Genomic DNA, 10395 nt, shown 5'->3' with positions numbered 1-10395 from the left:
CCCTTTCTCTCTGAAATCAATAAAAAATATATTTGAAAAAAATTACAACTAAAATACAAAACAACAATCATTCAGAAACATCTGAAAATTAGCTGGACAGAAGTCCTATAACTAGGGAATTAAAGAAGAAGCACATTGAGGCCACTAGGAGGGACAAAAATGTAGGGTGGCTTCAAGGAACTGGCTGGTCCCACACCCACATGGGATGGTTTAAAATAGGTAGGGATATCTTAGCTATGGAGGTGTCCCTGAGGAGGAAGAGGCCCCAGCCCCAGCCCCATACCAGGTCTCCTAACCCAGGTTTCCAGGACCAGGAAGAGAAGTCCCCACAACTTCTAGCTGTAAAAACCAGCAGAGATTGTGGCTGAGGGACACAGAGGATGCTGGAGTCCCAGGCAGTTCCTCTTAAAGGGCTGGGGATGCACAGATTGATTTGGACTCAGTCCCTCTGAGCTCCAGCGCTGGAGCAGCAGCTTGAAAGGAACCTGGAACATTTAGGGAGGCACTAACTTGTCTAGAATCAGGGCAAGAGCTGGAGGGGTAGCTTTCTCCCAGACAGAAGTGCTGGCAGAGTCCAGTGTTGCTTTGCTGAGCCCTCCCCACCACAGAGCCAGCAGGTGGGCACAATATCTGAATCTCCATCAACCTGGCTCACAGTTTTCACCCCACTCTGCTGATTCCCTGAGACCCCACCCCTCCCTACTTGCAGGCTCATCCAAGTCATTCCCAGTGGCTTTTCCATACAACTGGCCTCTCTTGCCTCATGCTTTGGATTTTCCTAAAATATCTCAAACAAGCATCATTGCCATCAGCATGTCCCGTACCTCTCAATAAGTGGCCCCAGACCCAGCACTAGCCACAGCCCACCTTGGTTCATAGCTTGGTGTCTCCTGGACACCTCCAAGCCCAACACAAGTGGTGGCCATGTGCAGATTGCTTTGTAGCTAATGCTGGGTGGCCCTGGGCAAGGTATAGGCAGAGGCTGACCTTGCACCTCCCGGGAGGCTCCAGAGCCAATGTTCCTGGTGGTCAGTTTCAACCACACTGGATTACAACCCTACCACCTCCACAATTGACACATTTAAGGGTTGGACTCAGTAAGCACCAAAGCCCCACTGAAGCAAGTCTTGCTCTATAGGGTTGGCTCCTGCACAGCAGCTCTTCCACTGTAGTCGTAGCTAATCCTCAAAACCAGTTGGCCTGCAGGACAATTCCTTCCAGTGATGCCAACAGCAATGAAGGCTCAACTACAATAGGACAGTGCATACAGCTCACACAGGGGTACACCTGGAGTGCCCAGCTCAGGTGACTGGGGAGGCTGAGCCACTGGGCCCTATGGGACACCTATTACACAAGGCCACTCAATCAAGTCCAGGATACATAGAATCTCTAGCTAATACATAGAAACAAACACAGGGAAACAGCCAAAATGTGGAGACAAAGAAATATATCATAAATGAAAGAACAGAAGAAATCTCCAGAAAAAGAACTTAATGAAATGGAAACAAGAAAACTACCAGATACAGAGTTCAAATCAATGGTTATAAGGATGTTCAAGGAACTTATAGAGAACTTCAAGGAATGTATGATAATATCAACAACATAAAAAAGGACCAGTCAGAAATGAAGGATAGACTAACTGAAATAAAGAACAATTTACAGGGAATCAACAGTAGAGCAGAGGATGTTGAGAATCAAATCAAAAGTTTGGAATATAAGGAAACAAAAAATACCCAATCAGGGAGAGAAACCAAGATGGCGGCATAGGTAATGCTGCCGTGCACAACAATTTCAAAACTACAACTAAAAGACAAAACAGACATCATCCAGAACCACAGGAAGGCTGGCTGAGTGGAAATTCTACAACTAGAAGGAAGAGAAAAGCACACTGAGACTTACAGGAGCTGTGGAAGGCAGCGGTATGGAGGCGCGCGCGCTGAGAGGGCTGGCAACTGAGTACGCCACGAGCTTTCTCAATCAGGAGGGAGACAAAAGCTCCCAAATGCTCTGAACTCCAGTTCTGGGTGAGACTCTGGGGACCCAGAATCATACGGGGAGAAACTAGACTGTCTGGCAGCAGGCAAAACTTGAGGGCGGCTTTCTCTCAGAGGTGCTTGCAGCAATTACCGATTACCATGGAACACTGAGAACCAGGGACCTCTTAGGGCAGGGCTGACGGGAAGCCATTGCTGTTTGCCCCCCCCTGTGATCCCGCCCCACAAAGCCATAGCTGTTTGCTCCGCCATGAGACTCCGCCCCATCCAAGCTGAGCGCAGAGGCTTTTGCATATGAATGGCCTGGTCCTTTGAATTTTAAACTTACCTACAGCTGAGTCAGTGAGACCCAGAACATCCAAAAGAAGGCCCAAGGCTCTGCAGCAGCTTGCATTGTTTCACAGCTGGTCCTCATCTGGGTACCTCCAAAACCCAAACAAAGAAGAGGAATCTGCAGATCTCTCCATAGCTCCTGCTGGGTGGCTTCAGGCAGAGGCTAAATTAGCACCTCCTTGGAGATCCAAGAGCCAGTGTACCCAGGGATCAGAGTGGGACCATCCAGATTACAACTCCTCAGATCCATAGGGACACACTAAGGGGGAAGACTCAGTGAGCACCAAAGCCCCACTGAAGCAAGTCTTGCCTCATAAGGGTGTCTCCAATACAGAAGTTCTCCCATAGTAGACACAGCTGATCTCACAGCCAATTAGCCTGGAGGTCAATTCCTCCCAGTGATACCAACAACAATCAAGGCTTAATTACAACAAGACTGTGCACACAGCCCACAAATGGGTGCACCAAGACGGTCCACCTCAGGTAACTGGGGAGGCTGAGCCACTGGGCGCTATAGGACACCTAGCACACAAAGCCATTCTATCAACTCAGGGAAGCAGCGAAAATGTGGAGACAAAGAAACAGGTCACAAATGAAGAAAATGGAGGAAAGCAAACGACTGGATATAGAGTTTAAAACCACGGTTATAAGGTTTTTCAAGAATTTTCTAGAAAAGGCCGATAAATTTAATGAGACCCTCGAGGATATGAAAAAGGACCAACTAGAAATTAAGCATACACTGACTGAAATAAAAAATAATATACAGAGATCCAATGGCAGACTAGAGGATCGCAAGAATCAAGTCTAAGATTTGAAATACAAAGAAGCAAAAGACACCCAACTGGAAAAGCAAAAAGAAAAAAGAATCCAAAAATATGAAGATAGTGTAAGGAGCCTCTGGGACAACTTCAAGCGTACCAACATCCGAATTATGGGAGGGCCAGAAGAAGAGAGAGCGCAAGATACTGAAAACCTATTTGAAGAAATAATGACCGAAAACTTCCCCCACCTGGTGAAAGAAATAGGTTTACAAGTCCAGGAAGCGCACAGAACCCCAAACAAAAGGAATCCAAAGAGGACCACACCAAGACACATCATAATTAAAATGCCAAGAGCAAAAGACAGAGAATATTAAAAGCAGCAAGAGAAAAACAGTTAGTTACCTACAAGGGAGCACCCATATGATTGTCAGCTGATTTCTCAACAGAAACTATGCAGGCCAGACGGGAGTGGCAAGAAATATTCAAAGTGATGAATAGAAAGAACCTACAACCAAGATTACTCTACCCAGCAAAGCTATCATTCAGAATTGAAGGTCAGATAAAGAGCTTCACAGACAAGAAAAAGCTAAAGGAGTTCATCACCACCAAACCAGTATTATATGAAATGCTGAAAGGTATTCTTAAAGAAGAGGAAGAAGAAAAAAGTAAAGAGAAAAATTATGAACAACAAATACATATCTATCAACAAGTGAATCTAAAAATCTAGTGAATAAAAAATCACATGAACAGAATAAACTGGTGAATATAATAGAATCAGGGGCATGGAAAGGGAGTGGACTGATAATACTTGGGGAAAGGGGTGTGGGGCGTACGGGAAGAGAGTGGACAAAAAGCGTACACCTATGGATGAGGACAGTAGGGGGGGGTAATGGCAGAGGGTGGGGTGGGAACCGGATGGAGGGAAGCTATGGGGGGAAAAAGAGGAAAAATTGTAATAATCTGAACAATAAAGATTTATTAAAAAAATACCCAATCAGAAGATTAAAAGTAAAAAAGAATAAAAAAATATGGAGATAGTGTAAGGAGCCTCTGGGACTTTAAGCATACTAACATTTGCATCAGAAAAAGAAGAGAGGGAGCAAGAAATTAAAAACCTATTTGAAGAACTAATGACAGAAAACTTCCCTTACCTGATGAAAGAAATAGACATATAAGTATAGGAAGCACAGAGAGTCCTTAACAAGGTGAATCCAAAGAGGCCTACACCAATACACATCATAATTAAAATGCCAAAGGTAAAGACAAAGAAAGAATCTTAAAAGCAGCAAGAGAAAAACAGCTACCTACAAGGGAGCACCCATAGGACTGTCAGCTCATTTCTCAACAGAAACTTTGTAGGCCAGAAGGGAGTGGCAAGAAATATTCAAAGTGATGAAAAGCAAGGAACTATAACCAAGATTACTCTACCCAGAAAAGCTATAATTTAGAATGGAAGGTCAGATAAAGAGCTTCTCAGATAAGAAAAAGCTAAAGGAGTTCATCACCACCAAACCAGAATTACATGAAATGTTGAAGGGTCTTCTTCAAGAAGAAGAAGAAGGAAGAGGAGGTGGAGGAGGAGGAGGAGGAGGAGAAAAGATAACACATATGAACAATATAAAGGCAATAAATATATATCTATCAACAATTGAATCTGAAAATAAAAATAAATGAACAAGGAATCTAATTAATAAAATAAACTGATCAGTAAAATAGAACCTGAGGCATGAAAACATGAAACAGATAGATGAACCTCCGAGGGAAAGGGGAAGGGGAGTGGGAAGAGATAAACCAAAGAACTTATATGCATATATGCATTACCCATGCATGCAGACAATAAGGTGGTAAAGGCCTGGTGTTGGGTGAGATCTGGGTGGAGGAGAGCAAAGAGGGGGAGTAGGAGGCATCTGTGATACTCTCAGCAAAGATATTAAAAAGAAGAAAATACAAAAAGAAAAAAGAAAGAAAGCTTATTTGAAAGAATCCTGAAAAAAAAATCAAAATAAACAAGCAGAACAAATACAGACTCATAGAACATTTTCACAATTGTCAGATGGAAGGGCGTTTGGGGGATGGGTGAAAAAGCTGAAGGGATTTAGGAGTACAAATTAGTTATAGCCCACGAACACAGACAATAGACAGGGGAAGACCTGGGATGGGGTGGGAGATTGGTGGAGGGAGGCAAAGGAGGGAAATGGGGGACATCTGTAGTACTCTCAACAATAAAATATTTTCAAAAATGGTTAAAAAATAAAGAATAGTCATGTGGATATAAAGTACGGCATAGGCAATATAGTCAGTTATTGCAATAATTATGAATAGTGTCTAATCCAGGATAATCTCACACCAAAATTCTTAATGTAATCATGTTAAAAAGACCTTTTTTTTTGCAAATAAGGTCACATTTACATGTTCTGTGGATGAGGTGATGGCTATCTTCTGGAGAGCATTTTACAGCCTGCCACAGGAATAAACACAAAACCTTTCTTAGAGCTCCTAACTCCACAGTTGATGCTGGGTATCAGACACCAGAGTTTGGGTCTGCGAGAGCAGTTGGAAATTGATAGGAGAGAGCCCATCATGGAGGGAAAACCCCAGAGAAAGAGGACCAAATTCAATGTCCTGAAAGAAAAAAGAAAGCTCTCAGCACAGGATTCTATAGCCACTGAACATGTCCCAGAATATTGAAGGCACAGTGAGCTGGCTGCTATCATTCCTGTCATTCAGCAAGAAAGGAGAAAGGTGACGAGGAGGGCATTGCCCTGTCCTTTAAAGGAACAGCTCATAAGGGGCTCAGATCACTTCCACTCGTATGTATCGCCAGAGCTTAGGGCCACAGGTGCAGGGATGGTTGAAGAATGTTGTTTTAGTGGAATACTCTTGAATCCACTTACAAGTCAGGGGTTCTCCAAGTAAAGGAAGAAGAAGAGAATAAACAGAGACAGTTGGCTGGAGTCTCTGCCACTCCAGCTTTGTGGACGGTCATATGATTGTGTGATGGCTGGAGCTGTGGTGTCCATATTTTGGTCATGAGGGGAGACAGTACTAATACACTGAGGATGGAGCATCAGCCAGAGATAAAGAGCCTGGATCCACTATGACATCCTGTCCTCAAAGGCAGCACTGTTCAAATCTAAATATTATGTGAGCCACACGTGTCATTTAACTTTTTCTAGGAGCCGCATTTAATACTAGTAAGTTAAAAGGAATGTGTGACATTATTTTTACGTATACTTTATTTGACCAATATATCCAAAATATTACTGTTTCAACATGTAATCAACATGAAGCTTATTATTAGTGAGATTTTACTGTGGATAAAAATTCTATACATCCATCCATCTATTTCCTGGCTTTGTCCATTGAGAGGGGGTAGAAGCAACAATACTCCTGTAGCAATCAGCCCACCTAGCACCCAGATCGCGATTTTTTAATACTGTCTCCACAAAGAGGAGCCAGAGCTCCTTGAAGAAAAGGCTGGTTACAGAGCTGAGGCAGGGAAAGTACAAGGTGAGCCTGGAACATCTTATTCCAGAAAGCAAGGAGGTGCTCAAAGGATGAGGGGACCCATGGAAAGGGCTTAGGAACCATCTTGAAAGGATTCCCATTGGCCTAATCGAGGGCAGTTCCAGCATCAACTGAAATTATAGCAAAGAATTACAATGCACTGAATGGAATAAGAATTCAGTAGTCCATGCCGTTATAAATCAATTGGCAAATACATGCATGACGGAGGGGAGCAAAGTTCTTCCTAAGAGTAGGATGCCAATGAATAATGTAAAAAGAAGGGTGAAGTTATTTGATAACTGACATAATATTAACATTCAGGCTGTGGGCTCTGACCACCCGAATGTCCCCCTCTGTCTGAGACCCTTTGGACACCATCAGTGGATGCTAAACTGAATGGGTTGAAGTTTGAGAAGCAACAGGTATTTGCATAGTCTCAAAGTCTCTCCACATATTTAGTATAAAGAGAAAAACAGTAATTCTACAGTGGAGAAACTTGGCAGGCACCATCTAAACATTTTTTAAAAATAAAATCTATTCCAATTGCAGGGTCTATTTTATACGTAGAGCACAGCTCAACCTTCACTAGCTACATTTCAAGTGCTGAGCTACATGTGGCGTGTGGAGCATGTTAAACAACGTAGCTCTACATGGACCCTGCTGTCTAGACTTCTCATCACGTACAATGATAAATGTTGTTATTAAGGCACGTTTATTTCACGTGGTTTACATGTAACAGAATGCATCTAAGTGATCCACTCACATACCCTCAAAGAAACCACACACGCACCAATCACTCACGTACTGTGTTGGGAGAATAGTGGCCCCAAACGCCCAGCCGAATCCCTGGAACTGTGAATCTCTTATGTGACCTGGCAAAAGGACCTCGCAGAGGTAACTGAGCTTTATAGATGTTAAAAGAGAGAGGTTATCCTGGATTATCCATGAGCCCCGACTAAACACCGAGTCCTTAAAAGCAGAGAACTTTCTCCAGCTGGAGGCAGAAGGGAAATGTGGTGGAAGGAGCAGGCAGAGGGATGCCAGGCGCGAGAAGCATGTGACCGGGGCTGCGGGCTCTGAGATGTAGGTCCATGTGCCAGGACCTGCAAGAGGCTGGCAGGAGCTGCGGACGGACGCTTTCTGCAGCGGGAACGGGAACCTCAGTGTTACCACTGCAGCGAGGGAGTAGAACTCTGCCAACAGCTTGACTGAGCTTGGAGGTGGGCCCTTTCCTCCCAAGGCCTCCCTAGAAGAATCCCACCAGCCACTCTTGGACTTCAGCCCTGTGAGATCCCTGGCGGAGAAAGGGGCTGAGCCACCCAGAGCTCTCATCTATGGAACTGTGAGATACTAAACTTGTGTGGTTGGAAGATGCTAAGTTTGGGATACCTTGTTATGGCGGCGAGAGAAAACTAATCCGCACAATCATACACGCAGTCCCACAGCACAGGAAACATCTTTTTCTTACCATTTATTTGAACAATTCTTACAAAAAGTAGAAAAATAAATATTTTATCGGGTCTGAGTTTGACAATTCACACACATAAATGCATAAATAGTGGTTGGGTGGCAATAAATTAAGAAAAGTGGGGGATGCATAAATAAAACCCAAGATGCTGGGACAGGTGGCAGGTGAGCCTCAGGGTCACACACACAGGTCTCCATCAGCGACACATTTCAGGTCACGGGCGAGGAGGCGGAAGAGGTTGGATGTGACAGAGGCTTCAAGGCAGCCACGGGATTCCTGTGGAGAGGAAGGGACAGGTCAGTGGCTGTTCATCATCTGGGCCCCAAGTTGTCCCCAGAAACTGGTCCCTCCCCAGTCGCTCACCTTCTTCTCAGCCTCCTGGAGGCGGTGCAGCCATTGGCGGAGGTGGCCCCGGGGCCTGGGGCCTGCTGTGGACTCAGCTGGGACCTGTGGGCAAAGGAGGGTGGTGAGTGAACAGGGTCTCAGACACAGGGCGACATATGGGTGGTCAGAGCCCACAGACATGGCCTGGGAGCCCAGAGCACTCACACAGGCCTGAAGCTTGGAGTGGACGTGGTGCAGCGTGTGAAGGGGCTGGTCCAGGATATCCCCCAGAGTCGAGTTAGCCACGGTCCCCAGGACCTTCAGTGTCAGGGCCAGCTCAGCCTCCAAGGCCACAGGGCGCTCCCACACCTGAGCAGGGGAGACAGACGGGTGAGGGCTGCATGTGAGAGAGAACAGGTGAGGAGGGCTGAGGAAGGAACAGGGGAAGGGCAGGAGAGAGTAGAGAGGGAAGGTCAATGTGAGCAGGTGAGGAGAAGAGGTCAGGGGGACTGCTGGGGAGGCAAAAACACAGAGAAAAGTGAGAAGGAGAAGGTGAAGGGGCCACCTAAGAAGCCAGAGGAGCAGGGCCAGGTGAGGGCAGGGCTGGGCCTGAGTCTCCCAACTCACCTGCAGCTGCCTCAGGTCCCAGGTCCTGGGGAGTGGGCGGGAGCTGCAGCTGCAGTTCCTCAGCAGGAGGGACTCTTCCTGGAGAGCAAGGCAGAGGTCAGCCCACAGCTGGAGGGCTGGAGGTTGACCCTGCAGTGGGGTGGAGGATGGCTAGCAACAGGAGCAGGGGGCTAACGTCCCAAAGGATGGTGGAGGCATCTCCAGTGCAGAAGAACAAGAGTCAGCCCACAGCAGCAAGAGCAGGAGGTAGGCCACTGTGCGAAGGGTGGAGGTTAGCCCGGGGAAGGAAGGGTACAGGTCCACCTTGAGCCAAATGGGCCTGTGACCCACAGAGGGAAGGGTGGAGGTTCGCCCACAGCGGGGTGGGGGGGAGCCAAGATGGAGGGAGACTCACCAAGGCATCCTTGGCCCTCCTGAAGGCCTTCATCTCTTGTGGGGACAGAGACTTGAACTGGGCCACGTGGCAGCCCCTTGCACCCAGGAGGCTCCCGAGGGGCGTGGGGACGGGAACTGCTCCTGTGCTGGTCAGCACCGTGGTCACCAGCATCAGCACCAGCGGGCCACACCCAGCCAAGGCTATGTTAGGGAAGGATGGCAGATGAGGGGACAGAGTGTCAGGGGCTGAGGGTGGGGGCTGTGGGGAGTGAGGGTCATGGGCTATGACATGGAGGCTCACCCAGCTGCATCCTGGTCTCTGGTCTCTGGTCTCTGTCCCAGGTGGGGATCCAAGTGTCCTCTCAGAGGCTGTCACTTGGGTCTCACTCAGCCTTGTTTGGTGTCTCTGGCCTCAGTCTCCTCTTCCGGGTCTCAGCCGGCTGCTCGGTCTGTGTCCCTGAACTTCCAGCTGGACTGCGATGCAATTCCTCCCCGAGCTCCATGGTGCAGCTTTTGGCCTGCACAGGCTGGCAATCCCAGCTGATGTAGGAAAAGTGAAAACACACCTGCCACTAGGGGAGGCCCCAGGCTGGGGAAGCCCGTGCAGGGCGGGGCCTTGAGCCAGGTGAGCAGCTGGAGGGAAACAGAAAGTGACACACACTCAGGTTCACCTACAGGAGGTGAGGTCCCAACCGAATCCTAGCATAAGGGCAGCCTCAGCCCCACAAAGAGGGGATGCCTTCCCGCCGGACACCCCCAGCAGGGAGAGGAGGAAGGCACCTCCAGGGCGCCACCAAGAACGTGGAACTTCCAAGAAGGAGGCTGTCAGGGGAGGGGAGAAGATGAAGGGAGAAGGCTGCTGGGCTGGGGGGGTGGGGGGTGGGGGCTGGAGGAGAGAGTCAGCAGGACAAAGCAGCCCAGAATTAAGAGAGGAGACCAACTCTTCCCTCCCCCCCCCCCCCCCCCCCCCGCCCAGCAGGGACCGAGAAAGAAGGGGAGGAGGGGA

At 47.6% G+C, this 10395-nt stretch overlaps 1 protein-coding gene across 1 annotated transcript; it reads right to left on the bottom strand.

Annotated features, from left to right (window-relative positions):
• Window positions 1-8213: 8213 nt before the first annotated feature.
• Window positions 8214-9700, bottom strand: LOC308236000 (interferon lambda-3-like; the record flags this gene model as incomplete). Its single annotated transcript, XM_080645216.1, has 6 exons — window positions 8214-8339; window positions 8427-8510; window positions 8613-8756; window positions 9015-9092; window positions 9409-9590; window positions 9691-9700. The coding sequence occupies 6 exons, from the start codon at window positions 9698-9700 to the stop codon at window positions 8241-8243; spliced, it is 597 nt and encodes a 198-aa protein (XP_080501342.1). The 3' UTR covers window positions 8214-8240.
• Between the last annotated feature and the right edge of the window lie 695 nt (window positions 9701-10395).

This window comes from Plecotus auritus, assembly GCF_963455305.1.
Source record: "Plecotus auritus genome assembly, chromosome: 10".
Classification (NCBI taxonomy): Eukaryota; Metazoa; Chordata; class Mammalia; order Chiroptera; family Vespertilionidae; genus Plecotus; species Plecotus auritus.
Note: the sequence above shows the minus strand (reverse complement) of the source record. Positions and strands in the feature narration are given on the sequence as shown.